A 24,353-nucleotide genomic window follows, 5' to 3' on the forward strand; every position below is an offset into this window, starting at 1 on the left:
CCATCAAAACGTGCATGGATTTTTAGCTTTTCTCCAACATCTGCTCTCAGTTTTAAAAAAACAAAAAAAACAAGACCTAAAGTCGAACAGCAGCATAGCCGGGCTTGTTTGAGACTTTAGTTGAAGAGGACAGTATGACCTGGGTGGAGATACCAGTTAGCAAATAATGTAAGTATTAAATTATTTTGAAGTACTCTAAGTCTCAAAGCTGTCTGTCACCATGGAAGTGAAGAGATTGCATTGAGACGCCGGTTTAGTCTATGTTTCGAGTCAACAATGAACCAACCATACACCGCTTCAATCCAGTAACTTTGCAGTCTCGACAAAGAGATTGCATTTTTACGATTATATTTACTATATTATTATTAATAACGTTGTTATTATTACAAAAACGATGTTACTGTATTAATAAACCGAGGCTAATTCTTTACTCTCGCGATAATTAGTACACCCGTGTGTCATTGAGTCAACAATGAACCAACGATACACCGCTTCAATCCAGTAACCTTGCAGTCTCGACAAAGAGATTGCACTTTTACGATTATATTTACTATATTATTATTATTATTATTATTAACGTTATTATTATTATTACGAAAACAATACTACTGCATTAAGAAACCTGGGCGAATTTCTCCAAAGCAGCCTGAAGGTGACGCATGAAGCCTAAGGCCTAAACTTACTGTGTCGTTGGAACACCTGTAACGCCTATGCTTTCGATATATGATGGTCATTTTAACAATTGGTTTGTTTGTGTTTCACACTGAATGAAAAACGTAAAGGTGGAGCATGCAGCTAGTGATACATGACAGGTTCAACAATCTGTCTGGCCTGAACGGCATAGGATTCAAAATGGCGGTGTGTGGAGTCAGCCGTCGTACCGCTGTAATGACATCACATCACCCCTGTCATGTGACCAGATCCTCAACTCTGATTGGTGTACGTTTGAGGGGACATAAATACATGCATACATACGGACAGACAAACACTGTTCTAGATGGCTTTGCCCTATGGGCTACGCCATAAAAATTAAATAAAGATGAAGGTGCTTTTCTCACAAAATCACATCTGTTCTGTCGAACAATCAGTGGCACGCTCCGTTTCCATCGTAAAGTAGTTTTCATGGCCGGATATTTATAATTGACATCTATTGTAAATGACAACATCGCATAATTATATTTGCCGTTAGTGGTTGTTAAATATAGCCTCATTATATGACATATTTTCATTTTCTTTGTACTGCAACTGGTAATGTTCAATTTAATCAACCGATATCTTGATTTATTTCTGACGCATTTCCGGTCATACAGTACGGCGTTCTTGGCGAGGACCACATCACAACTTTGTGTACATACGTAATCGGGAAATAGTGCTGCATATTACCCACGATTTGTAACGATATACTTTAGTTTGAACACTTTGTTACCACAATATGTGTTTGTCAAGCCCAGAGTTATGTATTGGAATACCTTGTAATGTACGTGTGTGATTATTTAGACCATGTTAAATGTTTGAAAGTAGTCCGAACGCCTTTTATTCATTCGCCACACGTCTTTGAATGGGAGAACAGCCTATTAATCCAAGCACGGCAACTCGTCTTTAGAGCCCAGCATGAAGAGGCAACAAGGTATTCTTTGGTTATAATTCAGTGCATAAATATGTCGGGCATCTATGGAACAAAGCATTATGTGGTTTCAAGGGTTTTAAAGTCAAGCTTTAGTATTATTTAATTTCGGTTCTCTCCTCAGCCTCATGTTTCTGGGCCCAAGTGCTTTTGAGTTCATGTATCATGCTATTTGTCTCTGTCAATTGGAAAGTTGAACTATTGAGGTATATATCAGATAATGTGACATTGTTCTAACTATTCGTATTTTGTTTGCACCGTACTAGTTTCTCCGGTGTCAATAGGAGTTTGAAACCTCCTTACGGTGTGCAAGAGCTGTATTGTGAGAAGAATAAAGGTCAAGACACCGTATTGAGATCTTTGCTCGTGATTATGCTGAGGCATCTACACCTATCAATAAACAGGGTTAGTGTTGCCTGTAGTCACACACTTCGTTATGATGTTCCTCACACCTGAAGTTGGGATGACTAGCATTTCCTCCTAATGGAAGTGCTCGGTTTCTGGCATTCAATTATCAACCCTCTTCAAACCTAAACTCTTTTGTATACGAGACAGGCTTTGAAAACAGAGCAGTCTGGCCGTTCTTTGACTATTTGTACTGCAAGTTACCGTCACCCCAATTTCCCCGAAATGCACCCCTCACCAAAACCTAAATTGTGCAACTTGAAATCAAAATGAGTGGAATCAATGATGGCCAATCTTGAATGTTACATTTAAAAGATAAATTTCCTGCTGATGGTTGAACCATTCTCAAATCGTGCACTTGGGGTCCTACGCTACCCAATCCTCTCACTAACGTTCAACTCGCAACTGTTATCGTGAACACAACGGGTCATCACTGTGGCCTTAACTCTCAAATACTAAACAAACACCTTAATGAGCAATTTCCATTGAGGTTATTTCCCTGAGCAGTCACAATCACTCTTGCATGCTGATGATGAAGCATGTTTTCATATCCACAGCAAATTAACTTATAGCAACGGTACCCGCCCTATGGACGGGGCTACAATTGGGAAGCCCAAATGAAAAGGCAAAATATCAGAAATTGAAGGCTTTTATATTTTAAACGATTCATATAAACATCCGTTGAATCATATCACACGCAAATCATCAAAATCTAAACAGTACATGGCGCCCATTTTGAAAAAAGATTGGATTCTGCAAAACGGAAGCGGCCGCTACACGTCTTTCTCAGTCGCTTTGCACACGCTGCCGTGTTACTTCGGAGCCACACGTTTATATAGGAAGAGTTCGTCAGGAGTCTATCTACTCTCTCCTAGTACATAGAATTTCAACAAAAGCCACATCACTGTTCATATCGGTAAATATTATTCCATCGTGTTTGGAAAAATTGGAAAACTTGGAAAACTTGGAAAAACAATAGAGCCTATTTTACTCCAGGGGGTCCTAGGATTACCCACCCAAAATATAGTTGCGATCGGTTTAGCCGTTTTTGCGGTACCTTCGAACGGACGGACAGACGGACATTTGGTGAATTATAGTAAGATTGTGCATCGTTTTAGCATGCGTGATTGGTCATTTGTGATCCAATCACTGATGTTAGTTGTTATGAAAATCAGTGATTGGGTGTTTCTGCATTTTTGCCAAACGACAGAGAATACATGCATCATATTCAAATGCCAATCTGGACAATATTTCTCACCTCCATGTACTGCAGCTCATAACCGCTCAAACCCCAGGGCCCGGTTGCTTGAAGCTAACCAGTGGATAAATTTAATTCACCGGATATGTGATTTATCCATAGGTTAGGCTTATCCAGGCCTCTAATAACCAGGCCCAGGAGTACCTCTGGCTGTGACTTCGCTTCACTCCCCCCTCATGTTTTTACCCCAATTTGTTTGTTTTTCTGTGAACAGGATATCTCAAAACGTTGTGGACGGATTTGGACGAGATTCCGTGCACCATTTGGGTGTGTGAGCAGGACGAATTGATTCTAATTTGGTGATGAATCCCAATCCAGATAATCCAGATCCGAGAATTTTTGAAGCAATTCTTCAGCATTGTGAGATGGGGCCAAAAATATATTGTTGTACGATATCTCAAAAAGTTGTGGACGAGTTATGACAAAACTTGGTGGATCAGTAGGTTAGGTGTCAATAACAAACAGATAACATTTTAGTTCAGGTCTGGATCCCAATCCATCCTATCAGTGGGATATAAAATTTAAAATGTTTAGCCTGGCAGAGGTATGCACTATCCTGAATGCTTTTCTAGTTATCTGTGTGGTGTACCATCCTCCAAACAGTGACGACTCCTTCTAACGCTCTCTCACTGACGACATGGACAAACGTTTAACCACTCATCCCAACTCTCTCTTCTTCATATGTGGCAATTTCAATTATTGTCACCATGCTAATTGGCTGTGTTAGTAGTACCTCTCTCACCAGCCATGGAACTTCAGCAAAGGACCTCTGTGACTCCATGGGACTGGCTCAATCTGTGAACTTTCCGACCCGGATTTCTGTCAATGGCAAATCCTCTCTTCCGGAGTTGGTGAAGACCAACTTCTCCGCCAATGAATTTTGCTCTTCCTCGACCCCAATTGGTTCATATGATCATGTGCTTGTGAAGGTCAATATTTCTTTGGCCATTCTCAGAGAACAGCCTGAGTGCCGGTGAGTCTGGCAGTTCACTCAGTCATACTGGCAGGAACTGCAAGCAGCCATCACGCTTCAGGAATGGTCTCCGATATCTACCACTCCTGATATTAATTCAGCCTGGAAATTCTTCCACAGACATGCTCTCTCTTGTGCACAGATTCATCCCATCTTGTATTCAGTTGTCTTACACATCCTCCCGTTCTTGATACTCTGAATCCTGTGGTGAGGTAATTGCCTTAAAACAACTTGCATTCTCCTCCTGGAAGGCAAAGCTGACCAAAGGCAACCTCAGATGATTCCACAAAGCCCACAATTGTGTCCACTCAGCAGAGCCAGAAAACAACATCTGTCCAACATTAAGATTAAACTTTCAAACTTGTCCTCCTCGTCTAAAACCTGGTGGCACCTTGTCAAGTTTGCACCTGAGAAGGTGGAGGAGTTTCTGACAACCCTCGTCTCTGATTCTGCTATTGGACCGGATGGCATCAGCTCACATGTCCTAAAAACCTATCTGGCATTCTGCCTTGACATAAAATAATTCCTTTTTCCAATGGCCTCATCTCAGGTCATTAATATGGATTTACACCAGGTCACTCTATCCTGGACATGCTGGTTCTACTCTTCCAACAATGGATGAAGGCCCTCAAGGTCAGATGTGAGATCAGTGCTGTCTCTTTGGACATATATAATGCTTTTGATACAGTCTGGCATTCTGCCTTGCTCTCCAAACTCTCTGCCTATGGCATCCAAGGCCAACTCCACACATGGCTCACTGCGTTCCCCTGCTCTCGTAGCCAACACCCCCCCCCCCCCCCCCCCCATCTACTTTCTTTCCAATCCTCTTGAGTAGGTACCCCAAACTAGTGGGTTTCACTCTCAGCCATGATCTTTCTTGGGCACACCACGTTTCTAACTTGGCCTTCATAGCCCACCACCGACTGGGCATCCTCCATTGTGCAAAGTCCGTTGTTTGCACACCAAACTCCTATCCACAAACAAGGCTTCCATCTGCAGTTTGATGAAGTACAGCTATCCCCTCTGGGCTGACTGTGCTACCTCACATCTTGCTCAGCTTGATGGTGTAGAAACCAAGGCTTTCAAGATCATTGGAATCTCTTGTGATGAAGCTGAGTCTATGAGCCTATCACTTTGCCATCGCAGACAGGTCTGGTGGTCTCTGTCTTCTACCGCCTCTTTTCTGGTCTAGCACCTTCTGCTCTTTCCGTTCTTTCCGGTCCACCATCACCCCTACTCCCTTCTCATGAAACCACCTAAATCCAGTACCACTGTTCATCTCCACTCATTTGTTCCTCTTTTTCCCCACCTGTGGAATCATCTTCCACATGCTCTCCAATCTCATTCTTCCCTCCAGGTCTTCAAGACAGCTGTTCACACCATCTTAGACGGTTTAACGGGTGTAAAAATAAATAATTGTTACGGGTGCGGCATATCCGACTGAAGGCAGGATATGTCCCAACCAAAACAATGATATTCCTACTCCTGTTAAACCACCTCCCACCCCTGAATTTATTTTGTTTCTGTATCCATATTGCCCACCTTTTGCATTATCATCTACCGCTCATTATCTGCATCCCTTGTTGTCTGTCTATTTTATCCCTCTGCCCTAATGTTGGCATTTCCCCCCTCTTTCTGCTCTTCCTTTTGTTACGTTGTGTCCTGATCCGTTCTGTGTCTTCTCCGAGCCTTGTCTCTGTACACAAAAAAAATAAGAGCTTCCGGATTGTTAGGTGACCGAAAAACAATTCAGTGTGAAATGTAAGGTGTGACCTAACAATGTAATTCTGTCATGTTCTCCAAAATATGACATCTCACAACTTGACTTATCTTATCATCACAAGCATATTTGATTTGAAAAGCATCATGGCCCAAATTTTAAGCATATTGGGCCTCGCTCATTTCAACTCTTCACGGAACACCAATGTCATGCACAGAGCTTTGCCACCAAAAGCTCTGCCTCTTCTCGTAGAAAAGCTTTGGATTTGTTATGCTGTATCGGCAAAACTCTTCCGCACGAGCATTATTCAGGTGCATTTTTGTTGCCTGGTGTTGGCTTAGCGGTTAGGGTGCCGGCTTGGGATCCTAGGATCCTGGGTTCGAATCGCGGTCGATCGCTGAATTAACGCAAGGGGGGTTCACTCAGCCTGTCATCCTTCCGAGGTCGGCAAATTGAGTACCAGCTTGCTGGGATGAATGATCCCGGTGTGTACCCCGATCTAGAATAGGTACCCCGTATCCTTGCGCATCGTAAGAGGCGACTAAGGGTTGGCGTCAGGAAGGGCATCCGGCCATAAAAACATTGCCTCAAACAGGGACCCATGATTGTCATGGGGCCAACAAGGCTAACCTCCGCTCTAGTGGGGAAAAATGGCCTTAAAACGATCATTCATTCATTCATTCATTCATTTTTGTTTCCCAACACTTTTGGCACTGCAAATACACGTCAACCTGAAAGACCTTTACTATTATCACATTGTTTCATGGTAAACGGCATGGCTCTTCAAACACCATGTAAAAAATGAAATTTTCAGGTGACTGCTTTAAAAGTGACAAAAATGAGCTTCAGATACTCTTGCCAAAATACTGGTTTAATGGTTGTCAAGTTAGCTGTGATGACTTGTACAAGCAAATTAAATTAATGAAGAGTATTTGTAAAATCACAAGTGAAGTCGTGTAACCTGGGTAATGAGATTAACATACAGGTCCAATTGGAGAACTCACCTCAAACTCCTCGTTGTATTTAAATGGACAGTGGTAATTATCCAACTCCTTTTGCCATCTTCCACATTTGAACGTGTTAACGGCACACTTGTGCTGATCAAAGTTCACTTCAAGGAAAAAAGCTATATCATTCGAGTTTTCTTCTTTCAATGCCACTCCCAATCTGAATGGGAGAGAGAGAGAGGGGAGAGAGAGGGGGAGAGTGAGAGAGGATGAGAGAGGATGAGAGAGGGTGAGAGAGAGTGAGAGAGGGTGAGAGAGGATGAGAGAGGGAGAGAGAGGGGGAGAGAGGGGGAGAGTGAGAGAGAGGGTGAGAGAGGGTGAGAGAGAGGGTGAGAGAGAGGGAGGGTGAGAGGGGGAGAGTGAGAGAGAGAGACAGAGAGAGAGAGGGTGTGAGAGAGGGTGAGAGAGAGAGAGAGAGAGAGTGAAAGAAAGAGAGGGGGAGAGAGGGGGAGAGAGAGTGCTTGTGCTTGCAGTGACAGGGGAGCGATCACTATTTAGGGCTGGGAGTGAAATCGACTAAAGAAGTACTTTCTTTTCTTACATGATCTAACTAACTTTCAGAATGTAATGACAATTGGAAACTGCACCTTGTGAAATCTTCATTCAACAAAAATTTGCACAAACGACTTTTCAATTCTGTTTCTGATCGGTCAGGATCGAAATCAATCTGACCGTAATCCCATTGCAAACAGGTCGGTGGTCTCTGTCTTCCACCACCTCCTTCCTTGCTTTGCAGCCTCTGATCTTTTCATCCTGTAAGCACACACACCCCTCCCACCCCAACCCTCCCCCCAGGTTTGTGCAGGGCACACGCGGTCCTCCATCAACCCACTTCTGGTGAAACTCCAAAAATCCAGGATCACTGCTCACCTACAATCATTCGTTCCTCTTTTTCTCACCTGTGGAATCAATTTCCACATTCCCTTGAGTCTCATTACTCCCGCTGTTCACCGCCATCTCGTATCATTCCGTATCCAAAACTATGATTTCTTCTACTCTTGTTAATCCCAACACCTTCCAAATTTGCAGTTTTTCCTTCCTGAGGGTTTCCTTCTGCATCCGTCTTGTCCACCTCATGCACCCTACCCTACACCTCATTACTCCCCACACCCATTGTTTGTTCAAGACTCACTCTACTTTGTCCTTCAACTCCACTGTTGATGTTGATCAAATTGATGTCATCCACAAATGTACTCTTATACACAGTGATATATATATATATATACAGTATACAGTCACGTGAAAAAGTAAGTACACCCCATGTAAAGTTTTGACTTTTTCAACATATTTCAACATACAGCTATTTGATCTTCATTTCAACAATATTGATATATAAAGGTGATATAATATAACAAATATCATGAAACATTTACATTTTGTAGTCCATTGTATCTATCTATAATTCCAGTAATCTCTGTGTGTATGTATGTATGTATGTATGTATGTATGTATGTATGTATGTATGTATGTATGTCTGTGACCGCTGTTTCTCGACAACCACGGGTCCGATATACTTTAAACTTGCCAGGTATATTGCTGGGGACCCGAGGATGTGCCTTTTCAAGGTTTCATATTAATCGGAAAAGTAGTTACCGAGCTATGTCCAAAAAACGATTCAACCAATCAGAGAGCAGCGAGCTATCACGTGTGCCGAACGTGGCGAACAGACTCTGCCTCGGACGGCACATTTGAGAGCGTATTCATTTATTTCACGTTGGCAAACTATGTTGCCGCTATGTTGGCGTTAAACGATGTTTTAAAACTAATTAAAACTAATTTGCGATTCTTTCGCTTTCCTGCGCGTTTGTGCATGCTATGGCGATTTCTTTACCAAACTCCGCAAGCCGTTCGCTTTGGACCAAACCATTTCATGTAAATAGAGGGAGGGGGATTGTCACCGTACTCGCAAGCCGTTCGCTTTGGACCAAACCATTTCATGTAAATAGAGGGGGGGGGGATATAATTTTAGATATAGATATAGTACGGGCATGCCCTAGTCTATCTATAATTCCAGTAATCTCTGTGTGTCTGTGTGTCTGTGTGTTTGTGTGTTTGTGTGTTTGTCTGTGACCGCTGTTTCTCGACAACCACGGGTCCGATATACTTGAAACTTGCCAGGTATATTGCTGGGGACCCGAGGATGTGCCTTTTCAAGGTTTCATATTAATCGGAGAAGTAGTTACCGAGCTATGGCGATTTCTTTACCAAACTCCGCAAGCCGTTCGCTTTGGACCAAACCATTTCATGTAAATAGAGGGGGGGGATTGTCACCGTACTCGCAAGCCGTTCGCTTTGGACCAAACCATTTCATTTAAATAGAGGGGGGGGGGGATTGTCACCGTACTCGCAAGCCGTTCGCTTTGGCTTTGCGAATGGACCAAACCATTTCATGTAAATAGAGGGGGGGGGGGTATAATTTTAGATATATATATAGTACGGGCATGCCCTAGTAATTTAAATTAACATAAATGCAAATTTCGCATGTGGAAAAAGTAAGTACACCCTTGGCTCTAATAGGTGGTGTTGCCCCCTTTGGCAGAAACAACCTCAAGTAGGCGTTTCTTATAACTGTCTACCAGTCTCTCACATCGACTGGGAGAAATTTTTGCCCACTCCTCCATGCAGAATTCTTTCAGCTGTGCGATGTTTGAGGGGTTTCTTGCATGCACAGCTCATTTCAAATCCCCACACAACATCTCGATGGGATTTAGATCCGGGCTTTGACTTGGCCATTCCAGAACCCTCCATTTCTTTCTTTTCAGCCATTCCTTGGTGGATTTACTGGTACTAGGGCATGCCCGTACTATATATATATCTAAAATTATATCCCCCCCCCTCTATTTACATGAAATGGTTTGGTCCAAAGCGAACGGCTTGCGAGTGGTGACAATCCCCCCCTCTATTTACATGAAATGGTTTGGTCCAAAGCGAACGGCTTCCGGAGTTTGGTAAAGCAATCGCCATCGCGTGCACAAACGCGCAGGAAAGCGAATGAATCGCAAATTCGTTTTTATTAGTTTTAAAACTTTATTAAAACATAGTTTAACGCCAACATAGTTTGCAAACGTGAAATAAATGAATACGCTCTCAAATGTGCCATCCGAGGCAGAGTGTGTCCGCCACGTTCGGCACACGCGATCGTTCGCTGCTCTCTGATTGGTTGAATCGTTTTTTGGACATAGCTCGGTAAGTAATTGTCCGATTAATATGAAACCTTGAAAAGGCACATCCTCGGGTCCCCAGCAATATACCTGGCAAGTTAAAAGTATATCGGACCCGTGGTTGTCGAGAAACAGCGGTCACAGACAAACAAACAAACGTACAGACGTACAGACAGACAGACAGAGATTACTGGAATTATAGATAGATGTTTAGGGTCATTGTCATGTTGCAAGGTCCACCTTCGGTTGAGCTTCAACTTTCCGACAGATGGCCTCACATTATCCTCAAGCACCCTCTGGTACAATGAAGAATTCATAGTGGATTCTACGATGGTGAGCTGCCCAGGCCGTGATGCAGCAAAGCTGCCCCAAACCATAATATTTCCACCACCATGCTTTACAGTTGGTATCAGGTTCTTGTGGTCAAATGCTGTCTTTGGTTTTCACCAAACATGTCTTCTGGTACTGTGGCCAAATAGCTATACTTTTGACTCATCTGTCCAGAGCACATTGTTCCAGAAGTGCTGGTCTTTGCCTCGGTGTTCATTGGCAAATTTTAGTCTTGCCCTGATGTTCTTTCTGGACAGCAAAAGTTTCCTCCTGGCACACCTCCCATGTAGATCAAATTTGTGCAGCCTCTATCTAATGGTAGACTCGTGCACTTTGACATCAACAGTGGCAAGAGCTACCTGTAGGTCCCGTGATGACATTCTGGGGTTCTTAGAGACTTCTTTCAGCATCTTGCGGTCTGCTCTCGGGCTGAACTTGCTGGGGCGGCCTGGCCTGAACAAGTTGGCAGATGTTTGGAATCTTCTGCACTTGTAGATGATCTTCCGGACAGTCGAATGATTGATTTCAAATTGTTTGGAGATCTTTTGAAATCCCTTGCAAGACTCGTCGGCATCTATAACCTTCTTACTGAAGGCCCCGGAGAGCTCTTTTGATCTAGGCATGGCGACGCCGCACACTTGAACAACAAAGAGCAAACCAAACTAAATGTCTGAGGTTTAAATAAGACAGGTTCCTCCAAGATCCTCTCTAACGATGTTCTAATCATTTGCACCTGAGCTGGTGCACCTGATTCTAATTTTATGTATTTGAAGTAGTGATAAATGTAGGGGTGGACTTACTTTTTCCACATGCGAAATTTGCATTTATGTTTATTTAAATTATACAATAGACTATAAAATGTAAATGTTTCATGATATTTGTTATATTATATCACCTTTATCTATCAATATTTATGAAATGAAGATCAAATAGCTGTATGTTGAAATATGTTGAAAAAGTCAAAACTTTACATGGGGTGTACTTACTTTTTCACGTGACTGTAGGTTCCTGACTCCTCATGCCACAACTAGCCATTGCCACTTGGTGTCTTTGCAGCGGTAGTTGACTTCCACTTTAAACATCCACATATTAGAGAGCCGCATCAGCGTCGGGCATGTCTGACAGTTCAATCAGACAGACTGGCAGGGATTACAAGCCGCCATCTCACTTCAGGACCGGTCTCTATCGTCCTCCTGATGTTAATGCAGCCTGGGAATGCTACAGGAATCTGCTCCCTCTCTTTTGCGCAGATCCTTGCCATCTTGTTTTCAGTTTTCATACCTCCCTCCAGAAAAAGCTGCATGTGCAGTACTTATTTTGTATCACAGCTACTTGTAATAAATACTGGTTCATGTAACTAACCTTGAGTGGCCTTGGAAATGCATGCCTTTGATGACAACCTTTCTGCAGATAATCCCTCCAATAATGGTGCAATTCAAAGGTGATTCCTGCAAAAAAACAACCATGTCAGCATGATATTGAGTTCATCATTGGGGTTATAAAAGTGGAAGATCTTTTAGAAGCTGGAAACACTTCATTACAAGTAATTTACTCTGATTGTTATGGCGCCTGTGTGGGCCGATTGTACCTTGAGCATATTTGGTATCATCTACCAGTTATAGATCTAAAAGTACATACCTTCAATTTACTTTATATATGTCATTAAAGTTTTTCCAATGACTGTCTACTACTACGAGTACTACTACTTCTACTACTACCTACTACTACAACAATGGCCCCAATTACTCCCACCTTGTGCGAAAGTTTTTAGCCCAAGCGTTTCAAGAACCAACTGGCCAAGCCTGACGTACAAGTAAATCAGAATTCAGGTGGAATTTGTAATTTACTCAGGGTGTCAGCGATAACTCGCAAACTCTTCACGAAAGACACTGTGACATCAACAACCACCAATGGAACAAAACAAAAACGGACCACCCATGTCAACATCCCTCTGAGGAACACCACACTTTGTGAAATGTGAAACATGTGAAACACCAAGGTGACAGTTTATGGGAATATCTTGGTCAAGAGAAGCGAGACAGCTCAAAGACAAGTCCACCACCTCTAAGCTATTCGGACCACCATGATATTACAGTAAAATAGTAAGTGGACATTGTTTGTTTTGAGCCTTACTCACTTGATTGAGTGCAAGGAGCACTGGTTCATTCTGCAAAAGAAGGAAACAGAGAAGTTATAAAGAATCAAATTATTTAAACCTTTGAAATCTTTCATGAGTGCAGTTTCAAACTTATTATGAGAATAAAAGTAAAAATTTTAGAAAAAAAAATTTCGTCATGAAAAACCAAAATATCAGAGGCGCGTACGATTTGGTCTCTTCCGAAGACAGAAGCCTCTTCCGGAAGATTGCTTTGCGCCGAACAGGCAGAAGAGAAGCAAGATAGCGGCCAAACATGTATTACTCGCGCTCATGATGGAAGAATTAGACAAAGATGACACTGTAGCGGTTACCGCTGGGTATACACAATCGCCTTGCACCTGCCGAGGACGCGGCCAGGGAGTGATCACCATGCCGGGCTCGCCCAGGCCGCCCGGACAGGCCCAGACGCGCCTCTCCCGGGCACGCCCGGTCTCGTCTTTCCCGGGCATGTCCAGACTCGCCTTTCCAGGGCTCGCCCGGGCACGCCCAGTCTCGCCTTTCCAGGGCTCGCCCAGGACGCCCGGGCATGCTCAGCCTCGCCTTTCCAGGACTCGCCCAGACTCGCCTTTTCAGGGCTCGCCCGGGCACGCCCAGTCTCGCCTTTCCCGGGCAAACGCTCCGGCATGACGTGTTTGAGTGTGTATATATATTGCTGCCCGATAAACGGGCTTTTCAGAGTACCCGAGTTTGATTTGTGCAATAAAGCAACTCGGACGAATTCCCGTCTTTTGTCGCGTCAATCCGTTCGACTCGCGTTGGAGCACAGCTCCTTCATTGGTGACCCCGACATGGACACGGCAGTTGCCCTTAAACTGCCTACCTTCTGGGAGGCTCACGCGGCGGTTTGGTTCGCCCAGGCGGACTCCCAGTTTGCCCTGCGAGGCATCACCGCCGACGACACCCGCTTCCACCATGTGGTAGCGGCACTCGGCTCCGCCACCCGCTTCCACCATGTGGTAGCGGCACTCGGCTCCGCCACCGCGGCCCGCGCCCTGAGCCTCCTCCAGCACCCGCCAGCAGCTAACAAGTATGGCGCGATCAAGACGCTCCTCCTCGACGCATTCGCCCTCTCACCGGCGGAACACGCACGACGCCTGCTCGACCTGCCCGAGCTCGGCGACACGCGCCCGTCCGAGCGAATGGACTACATGCTCTCGCTGCTCGGTGAGCACTCTCCGGATTTTCTTTTCCGGGAGCTGTTCCTCCGCCAGCTGCCTAGCCAGGTACGCTTCGCCCTGGCAGGCACGCAGATCGCGGATCCCCGCGCCCTCGCCAGGGAAGCCGACAAGATCTCCTCGGCAGGCCAGCACATCGGGGCGACTACCTGGAGCCCGTCGCCGTCTGAGGCGACGCCCATGGCGCCCGAGCGCCCTGTGCGGTTGGAGGCCGAACTGCCGGTGCAACTGGCGGCCGAACTGCCGGTGCAACTGGCGGCCGCCACGCCGCGCCGACCGCTTCCAACACGATGGCCGGGGCCTCAACCTGACCAGGCGTGGTGTTATTACCACACCAGGTTCGGACAGAAGGCTCGGACATGCCGACCCCCGTGCACTTTCGGCAAGTCGGGAAACGACCGGGCCGGCGTTCATTACCAGCCATGAGCGCCGGCCACTCGGGCAACTTGCTTTTTATTAAGGACAAAGCGTCCGGGCGGCGTTTCCTTTGTGACACCGGCGCCCAACTGAGCGTCATACCCGCCTCCGAGCAGGACAAGCAGACCGCCGTTTGCGGCCCTCCTTGGTCGCTGCCAACGGATCGGCCATACGCACCTTTGGCCCGCGCAACGTCACCCTCTGCTTCGGCAGCCAGCGCTTTAATTGGACCTTTGTGACCGCAAGTGTGCCCATGGCTTTGCTGGGCGCCGACTTCCTCTGCGCGCACGGGCTGCTGGTCGACGTCAAACGGCGTCGCCTTGTCAACGCCGAGACCTTCAGCTCCCTGGCATGCACGATGAGTAGCTCCGCGCCGACCGAACTAGCGTGCGCCCTCCCGGCGGCGAACGAGTTCGCTCGCCTGCTCGCGGAATTCCCGGCCCTCACGCGACCGACGTTTTCGGCCGTCGCAGTGCGACATGGTATCGAGCACCACATACCCACAACGGGCCCGCCGGTTTACGCCAGAGCCCGCCGCCTCGACCCGGCCAAGCTCGCCGTGGCCAAAGCCGAGTTGGACGTGTTGGAGCACCTCGGCATCGTGCGGCGCTCCGATAGCGCGTGGGCCTCACCACTGCACATCGTGCCAAAGCCGGGGGGCGGATGGCACCCATGTGGCGACTACCGCCGCCTCAACGACGTTACCACCCCCGACAGGTATCCGATCCCGCACATCCAAGACTTTTCCGCCCGTTTGGCGGGACGGGTCATTTTTTCAAAAATTGACCTGATACGGGGATACCACCAGGTACCTGTCAGGCCGGCCGACGTCCCAAAAACGGCCGTCATCACGCCGTTCGGCCTGTTCGAATTTTTGAGGATGCCGTTTGGCCTCAAGAACGCGGCCCAGGCGTTCCAACGCCTGATGGACGGCGTGCTGCGCGACCTGCCATTCCTCTTCGTCTACCTGGACGACATCCTCGTCGCCAGCACGTCCCGGGCCGAGCACCTCCTCCACCTCCAAACACTGTTCGGGCTCCTCAGCGAGCACGGCTTAATCGTCAACCCGGCCAAATGCCACTTCGGCACGATGGCCGTTGACTTTTTGGGCCACCGCATCACCAAGAACGGGGCCGTGCCGCTGCCAACCAAGGTCGAGGCCATCACCAAGTTCCCGCGTCCCCGCTCCATCAAGGCCCTGCAGGAGTTCTTCGGCATGGTGAATGTTTATCACCGTTTCGTGCCCCGTGCTGCTCAGCTCATGCGGCCCCTTTACGAAGCCCTCCGGGGCAAGCCGGCCAAGCATGACACCGTCTGGTCCGCGGTCATGGACGCGGCATTCACGAGCGCGAAGCGGGCCCTCGCCGACGCAACGCTGCTGGCTCACCCGGAGCTCGACGCTCCCATCGCCCTCACTACGGACGCCTCCGACTACGCGGTGGGCGTCGTACATGAACAATGGGTGAACGGGGTTTGGCAGCCACTCGCTTTTTTTAGCCGGCAACTCCGGCCGAACGAGTTAAAATACAGCACATTTGACCGCGAGCTCCTCGGTCTATACCTGGCCGTTCGCTATTTCCGCCACCTCCTGGAGGGCCGCCCGTTCACGGCTTTCGTCGACCACAAGCCGTTGGTTTACGCAATGGCCAAAGTCACGGAGCCGTGGTCGGCCTGCCAGCAGCGCCACCTCTCCGCCGTGTCGGAATTTACCACGGACATCCGGCACGTCGCCGGAAAAGACAACGCCGTGGCCGACTGTCTTTCTCGGGCCAGCGTGAACGCTGTCACGGGTCATTCGCGCTGATGACCGCGCTGATGATTCGCGCTGATGGCGGCCGACCAGACCACCGACACCACGGTGCAAGCCCTCCGGGCGGCGGACACGGGCCTCCGCCTGGCCGACGTCCCCTTCGCGGACACTGTCCTGCTCTGCGACGTCTCCCAAGGCCAGCCTCGCCCCGTCGTGCCCGTTACCTGGCAGCGCCGCATTTTCGCCTCCCTCCACGGCCTTTCCCACCCGGGTCGGAAAGCTTCCCAGAAGCTGGTGTCGGCGCGTTTCGTCTGGCACGGACTGCGACGGGACGTCCGCGATTGGGCCAACGCCTGCACGGCCTGCCAGCGGGCCAAGGTCCACCGCCACACCCAGGCCCCGCTGGCACCTTTCACCGTGCCTGAACGGCGTTTTGACCACGTCAACGTGGACCTGGTGGGCCCCCTTCCCCCATCACGGGGTGTCACACACCTGCTCACCATGGTGGACAGGACCACCAGGTGGCCGGAGGCCGTTCCCCTCGTTTCCACCACCACCGCCGACGTGGCACAGGCTTTCATCGCCACCTGGGTCGCCAGTTTCGGCGCACCGGCGGACATCTCTTTGGACCGCGGTCCGCAGTTCACCTCCGAGCTGTGGGGCACGGTCGCCCGCAACCTGGGGGTCAAGCTCCACCGTACCACGGCCTACCACCCCAAGCCAATGGGTTGTGCGAGCGTTTTCACCGCTCCATGAAGGCCGCGCTCATGGCCGGCCTTCAGGACGGCGGTTGGGCCGACCGGCTGCCGTGGGTCCTTTTGGGCCTCCGCACGGCCCCCAAGGAGGACCTCCAGGTGTCCACCGCCGAGCTCGTCTACGGTCAGCTGCTCCGCGTCCCGGGCGAGTTCGTGCCCGACGCTACCAGTCCCTGGTCCGCAGCTCGCCAGCGCTCGGACCTCCAGGAGGCCGCCCGACGGTTTGCCCCCATGTCAACGTCCCGCCACGGTGGCCCCCAGTCCTACGTCCCCCCAGCGCTTGGCACAGCGGAGTACGTTTTTGTGCGTCATGACGCACACCGGGGGCCACTCTGGCCGCCGTACGACGGGCCCTTCCGGGTCCTGCGACGGGACGAGAAGTCATTCGTCATCGACATCGGCGGCAGGTCGGACCGGATTTCGGTGGACCGCCTCAAGCCGGCGCACGTGGACGTCGACCAACCACCACGGTTGGCCCTTCCTCCGCGGCGAGGCCGCCCCCCGTCCACGGTTTCCCCCGCTCGACCACCCACCACCACACCGGACTCCCCCCCCCCCCCCCCACGACGCTCCAGGGGTCGCTTCGGCCGGGTCATCAGGACCCCCCTTAAATTGACCCTGCCGGTGCAAGTCGATTCTGGGGGGGCGCGTGTAGCGGTTACCGCTGGGTATGCACAATCGCCTTGCACCTGCCGAGGATGCAGCCAGGGAGCGATCACCATGCCGGGCTCGCCCAGGCCGCCGGACAGGCCCAGACGCGCCTCTCCCGGGCATGCCCGGACTCGCCTTTCCCGGGCTCGCCCGGGCACGCCCGGTCTCGTCTTTCCCGGGCATGTCCAGACTCGCCTTTCCAGGGCTCGCCCAGGACGCCCGGGCATGCCCAGCCTCGCCTTTCCAGGACGCCCGGGCACGTCCAGACTCGCCTTTCCAGGGCTCGCCCAGGACGCCCGGGCACGCCCAGTCTCGCCTTTCCCGGGCAAACGCTCCGGCATGACGTGTTTGAGTGTGTATATATATTGCTGCCCGATAAACGGGCTTTTCAGAGTACCCGAGTTTGATTTGTGCAATAAAGCAACTCGGACGAATTCCCGTCTTTTGTCGTGTCAATCCGTTCGACTCGCGTTGGAGCACAGCTCCTTCAACACTGCATCACAAGTTGATGCATATATCCAGATTGTGTTTTCACTTGCAAGTTTTGCTGCGTAAGTATGACCAGCAGCGTTTCTCCGTGACTGAAATTAGGCTAGGCCGTTTTGTTTTCGAAGAGCCCGCGCCTCCCCTGCTGGATGACAGGAAGAGGCAGAAGATCTTCCCGAGAAGAGAAGAGTCCAAATCGAGCAACCGGAAGAGTCTTTCGGAAGTCTCTTCCTCTTCCACAAGTGCAAATCGCATGCGCCTCTGGACATTGGACAGAGCTGTCACAAAATATTAACCAAAATCTCCGTTGAGCGGTGTATAGGTACAGTGCGATGTTAACGATTGTACGTTTATCATTCGATATGGAACAAATTACTTGTTCGATATAACTAATATTTCATGAGGTGAGATTCTTCCAGTTGAGTTGTTTAAAAAGGTAACAGGTTATAATGTTGTCGTTAGACTTTAAATTGTGCAGAAAGATCGACGGAGTTGTCGAGATTTCTGGTTATTTCTGGAGATATAATTGTCTTGGAAGGAAGAACAATTTGTAGGTGGAGGGATTTTAATGAATGTTCTGTCTCTGAAGATATAATGGGAAGCAGAGTTGAATGGGAGGAGAAGAAGAACAGCCCGTCAAGAGTTGTTTTGGTGTGCACCATGCTTTGATGGTGTTTGAGTTACTGCTTTTGCTTTTGAATAAACTCAAATTAGGAGATTTACTGTCCACCTGCCTGGTTCAGATCGATCGAATGGAGAACATTAGGGTTTTGTGTCAATATTCATGAGTTCTTCAACTATTTTGCAGTTCATTATGTGGGAAAAGTGACAATGAAAATGCAAGAGAAAATCAGAAAACGTGATGATTGTGGACAATAAAAGTGGACAATAAAATGAAATGAATGTTGCCCCCAAAATTTTTAAGCTACGCACGTCATCTCTCACTGATGAGAAATGAAGCAGTGAACCTTTGTCTTTTTTTTGTATACTTAGTCTAGGCTTGTATGAGAGCTAGCACATATAACTTAGAATAAAAGGAGCGGGAGACAAGAAGGGGAGAGAGAGGGAAGTACAACAACAGTAGAGAACAGGGACATCTGCGGAATAGAGAGGGTTGGGGTGTGAGTACACGGGATAAACAAGATGGACACTACAAGGACTTTCAGGAAAGAAAAACAGAATTTGAAAAAGGTGGATTTAGGGTGTATTGACGGAGGTAGAAAAGATCAAGGTTTTGGATGGGGGAAGACAAGATATAGTGGTGGACAGCTGTTTTGAAGACCTGGAGGGAGGAGAGGATTGAAGAATGTGTGGGAGTTTGTTCTCGAGGTGGGAGAAAAGAGGAATGAAAGAGTGAAGGTGACAGTGAGTCTTGATTTTGGCAATTTCACCAGAAGAGGGTTACTGGCAGATCTTGTGCATCCTGAAGGAATACTTGGAGGACAGAACACAGACAGATCAGGGGCAGCTAAGTCGGAGAGGAGTCGGTAGAAGACAGAAAGACCTCCAACCTGCCTGCAGTGAGAGAGTGAAAGGCCCTCACAATCAGCATCATCGCGGGAGATTCCAATGATTCTGAAAGCTTTGGTTTCAACAGCGTGAAGCCGAGCCAGGTGTGAGGCAGGAGCACCAGCCCAGAGCGGAGAGCAGTATTCCATTGAGCTGCAAATGAAAGCTTTGTATGTGGTGAGGAGCTCAGAAGTAGCCAGAAATGCTTTCGCACGACGGAGGATGCCCAGTCGGCGACTGGATTTGGAGGCCAGCGTGGAAATGTGGTTTTCCCAGGAAAGATAATGGCAGATAATAACACCCAAAACCTTGAGTGACAGAACTTATTGGAGAAGGTTGCTGGGAAAGTAGATAGGAGGGTTTCCAGACGGTATTTTCGGAGAGACAAAGTGAGAGTGTGAGATTTGTCAAGATTGAAAGACCTGTTCCACTTGTTTGACCAGTTTGTGATTTTGTCCAGGTCTGCAGAGAGTGAAGAGGCTGCAGCCTGCCGATCTGAGGGATGAGAGATGGAGCGGCAGAGAGTGGAGTCATCAGCAAAAAGATAGAGAGGATTTTCCAGAGTCGGAGAGATCATTGATGAAGATTAGAAACAGCACAGGTTTCAGAACACTGCCTTGAGGAACTCCAGCATAGACATGAAGAGGAGATAAGAGGATTCCATTTAGAGCCACATGTTGACTACGACAGGACAGGAGGTCCGTGAGCCATGAGTGGAGATTTACATGGATACCATAAGGGGAGTGTTTGGTGAGCAGAGTGGAGTGCCAGACCGTATCGAAGGCATGAAATATGTCAAGGGAGCGGGCTCTGATTTATTGTCTGGCATTAATGACCTCCATCCAATGTTGAGACAACAGAAGCAGCATGTCCACTGTCCAGAGTAAAGTGGCCTTGTCTGAACCCAAATTGATGATCTGGGATCAAGCCATTGGAGAAGAGGAAGGATTCCATGACCTTGCTGATTAATTAGTAACAGCCTGATTGGGTTGTAGTTGCAAGGATCTGTTTTTGCACCTTTCTTGTGTAAAGCGGTAATGTTGGCTGATTTCCAAGCAGATGGCAGATGACCTTGAGCAAAAGAGAGGCTGAAGGGAACAGAGAGAGGGTGAGATAGAGCGGCAGAGCAGGATTTTAGGGCCCGTGGGCTGATGCCGTCTGGTCCAGTTGTAGAATCAGAGTTGAGGTTTGACAGAAACTTCACCTTGTCGGGAGAGAAGGACACAGAGTCTAGGAGCAGCTGGGTTCGACTGGGAAAGGTGGATACAGAGAGAGATGGGTTCGTGACACAAGATTATGAAGCAAACACAGAGTTGAGGCATTCGGCTTTGTCACGTGCATGTCAGCTGTGTAGCCGTTTGAGGTAAAAGGGAGGGGATGGAGGCGGAACAAACACCAGAAACAGATTTGACCAGATTCCATCAGGATTTGGAGGAGGGAGACAGGTTTGAGAGTTCAGTCTTAAGAGTGGAGAGATCGTGTTTCCTGGTTCTCCTGAGAGTAGACACACTTGTTCCAGCTTTGTTTAAGGAACAGAGATTGCCTTTAGTTGGATTTGAGGTGTTCCCTGCTTCGAATCAGCCGCTAGTTACACCCCTCGAGCACGCCGGGGGCAGGGCCTATTTGTCTCCTCGATGCCACATGGATACGTCACAAGCGCGCCCTAAAAACAGGGACTATTTGCCTCGGTGAAGCCGCGAGGACCTGGATTCCGGAATGGTGGCCACTGCTGCATTGGTATGGCGATTATTTGGTTTAAGTACGGAAGGTTGGTTTGGGAAGGGAAGGTTCTACCTACAATCACAACACATATCGCTTTCCCCTGATACGAGGATGGGTAAATTTACTAAACCATCACTATGGAAATATCTAAACTCCAGGTTTCCTTTAGTGTTGGATGTAGCTCCCTGGGGTCCTTCCCATAACCGCAGCAATAGATACCCCAAAAAACTTGGTATCTTCAACTCTGAAAATTGAATCAGAATTGACACAGACATTTGCAGAACGTCGAATCGGTATTTTAATTTTTTATGAAAGACAATACAGTTACATTTACTTGATTTCACAGACAACCTTTTAGCTTTAAACCAATCACGAACTTTTAAGAGATTCTTATTCACAACATTAAATTACGACTGCTGCGCGCTCTGCTGGTTTGCCATCCATTATGCAGATATATTGTCAAGATTTATATCTTATCAAGTTTTATATATTGTACAGAATACGTTTGAGCATTACTTGACATGTGAAAGCTCATTAAGTCACAGGATGGTGGCAGCGTGTTACAATTGTCAATGTGGTGTGGTGGTTCTGTTGCTGCTTTGTTTCTGCGTCCACTTTTTTCTGGCTTTGCTTTTACAAGATTCTACAAAGGAAAGCTACTTTCTTCAAATTACGTGCCAGCTTTCGTAAAGAATGTGCACCATATACTGTAGGCATTGCGAACACATTTCTGTGTGTGGTGTCAGGAAACCATCATGGGACTGACGGGGTAGGTCAGAGGTAGCTCACGTACCTTTTAATTTGTCAGGTCTGGGTTTTATTTCTGATAATGGCATTTTGTACCAAAGAGTTATTCGCAGGAATTACATCAGAGAGTACGCTGTCCATTTAGAAGGGAAGCTAAGATGGCTGCCCTGTCTGCTCGTTACCTCTGTCAGCTGAGGTGGATGGAGGTTATGTTTTCACCCCTGTCTGTTTGTTTGTTTGTCTGACTGTGATGTGAACCAGATATCTCAAAGGTTTGTGGTCGGATTCGGACGAAATTTGGTGGAGAGGTAGCGTATGTGACAAGGACGAAATGATTCCATTTTGGTGAAGATTCGAATCCAGATTCGGATCAGAGAATTTTTAAAGTGATTTTTCACCACTGAGTGAAAGGGCTAAAACAGATATATAGCATGTATCTCAAAAAGTTATGGACGGATTTGGACGAAACTTGGTGGACAGGTTGAGTGCATGTGACAAGACTGAATCGATTCGATTTTAGTGAAGATCTTGATATGGATTTGGATGCGAGGGTTATTTAAATTTTAAGTGATTCTTCACCATTCGAAAAGAGCAATATACAGCATGATGTTTACACGAGAACGACACTCTTCGACGTCACGACGTCGACCGATATGCCACCGCCCACATTATTACATCATCATAATAATTGTACCAAGTTTGATTTAAATCCATTCAGCTGTTCTCAAATTATCACATTGTTACCTGACATGACCTCTGACCTTTGACCTCTTGACACCCAAATTTAATCAATTCATGTTTACATCATTATACATACCTGTACCAAGTTTCAATTATATCCCTTCAGTCGTTCTCAAGTTATAGACCAATTACAGCTTTGACCTTTGACCTGTTGACCCCAAAATCCAATCAGTTAATCTTTACATCATTATACGTACCTGTACCAAGTTTCAATTATATCCCTTCAGTCGTTCTCAAGTTATAGACCAATTACAGCTTTGACCTTGGTAAGAGAGGTGACCAATAACCCGATGGTCAATCTGGCTGAGCTCCAGAGATTCTGTGTGGAGATGGGAGAAACTTCCAGAAGGACAACCATCACTGCAACACTCCACCGATCTGGGCTTTATGGCAGAATGGCCAGACGGAAGCCTCTCCTCAGTGAAAGACACATGAAAGCTGCTTGGAGTTTGCAAAAAAGCACCTAAAGGACTCTCAGACTGTGAGAAACAAGATTCTGTGAGCTTTCATATGTCCTGAAACAAGATTCTGTGGTCTGATGAAACAAGATTGAACTGTTTGGCTTCCGTCTGGCCACTCGGCCATAAAGCCCAGATCGGTGGAGTGTTGCAATGATGGTTGTCCTTCTGGAAGTTTCTCCCATCTCCACACAGGATCTCTGGAGCTCAGCCAGAGTGCCCATCGGGTTCTTGGTCACCTCTCTTACCAAGGCCCTTCTCCCCCGATTGCTCAGTTTGGCCGGGCAGCCAGCTCCAGGAAGAGTTCTGGTTGTTCCAAACTTCTTCCATTTAAGAATTATGGAGGCCACTGTGCTCTTGGGAACCTTCAATGCAGCAGAATTTTTTTTCTAGGCTTCCCCAGATTTGTGCCTCAACACAATCCTGTCTCTGAGCTCGGCAGGCAGTTCCTTCGACCTCATGGCTTGGTTTTTGCTCTGATATGCATTGTCAGCTTTGAGACCTTAAAAAGACAGGTGTGTGCCTTTCCAAATCATGTCCAATCAATTGAATTTACCACAGGTGGACTCCATTCAAGGTGTAGAAACATCTCAAAGATAATCAAGATAAATGGGAGGCACCTTCGCTAAATTTCAAGTGTCATAGCAAAGGGTATGAATACTTATGTCAATGTGATATTTCAGTTTTTTCTTTTTAATAAATTTGCAAAACTTTCTAAAATCCTGGTTCTCTTTGTCATTATGGGGTATTGAGTGGAGATTGATGAGGGAAAAAATGAATTTAAACGATTTCAGCATAAGGCTGCAACATAACAAAATGTGAAAAAGGTGAAGGGGTCTGAATACTTTCTGAATGCACTGTAGCTTAGTGTCATCGGCAGAGTTGGGGGAGGGGCAGGGGGGGCCATTCCCCACCTGAATTTTTTTCAGTAGTTTACAATTAAGATAAAAACACCATGTATTTAAACATGAGTAACAATAATGAACGTAAACTGTATTTGTGATTTCGCATACACTGTAACCACACTTACAAACGGTAATTTTGGAAGTCGGACCTAGCTATCCATTATTAATATTAACCCCTTGCCCCCCTCAAATAGAGAAGTCAAACTATGCCTATGCTTAGTGTTCTCCGACTGTCGCAAAGAAGAAGAACCACCTCTATGTACGTAGGGATAAGTAGGGATTCGGTAGACCGTGTGTTCAGATTAAGTGTATCTTCGTCCCCATTACGAGGAGTGGGGTATGTTAATTAGCTCAGGGATTATGGGTCATGATCCCTTGTACATCGTTACCTCTGTAATATA

General features: G+C 47.5%; 2 protein-coding genes across 2 annotated transcripts in view; both read right to left on the bottom strand.

Annotated features, from left to right (window-relative positions):
* The window catches only part of LOC144888603 (uncharacterized), a 145,033-nt gene that overhangs the window by 61,431 nt on the left and 59,249 nt on the right, over positions 1–24,353 (bottom strand). The window lies entirely within an intron of this gene.
* LOC144888602 (32 kDa beta-galactoside-binding lectin-like) overlaps positions 1–24,353 on the bottom strand; it is a 49,477-nt gene that overhangs the window by 803 nt on the left and 24,321 nt on the right. Inside the window, exons 7-9 of the mRNA XM_078767144.1 lie at positions 12,616–12,645; positions 11,841–11,926; positions 6,985–7,147 (exon numbers count right to left, since the gene is read on the bottom strand). Coding sequence (XP_078623270.1) covers positions 6,985–7,147; positions 11,841–11,926; positions 12,616–12,645 — 279 coding nt within the window. The remainder of the gene's footprint in view (positions 1–6,984; positions 7,148–11,840; positions 11,927–12,615; positions 12,646–24,353) is intronic.

This window comes from Myxine glutinosa, chromosome 13 (assembly GCF_964187855.1).
Source record: "Myxine glutinosa chromosome 13, kmMyxGlut1.1, whole genome shotgun sequence".
NCBI lineage: Eukaryota > Metazoa > Chordata > Myxini > Myxiniformes > Myxinidae > Myxine > Myxine glutinosa.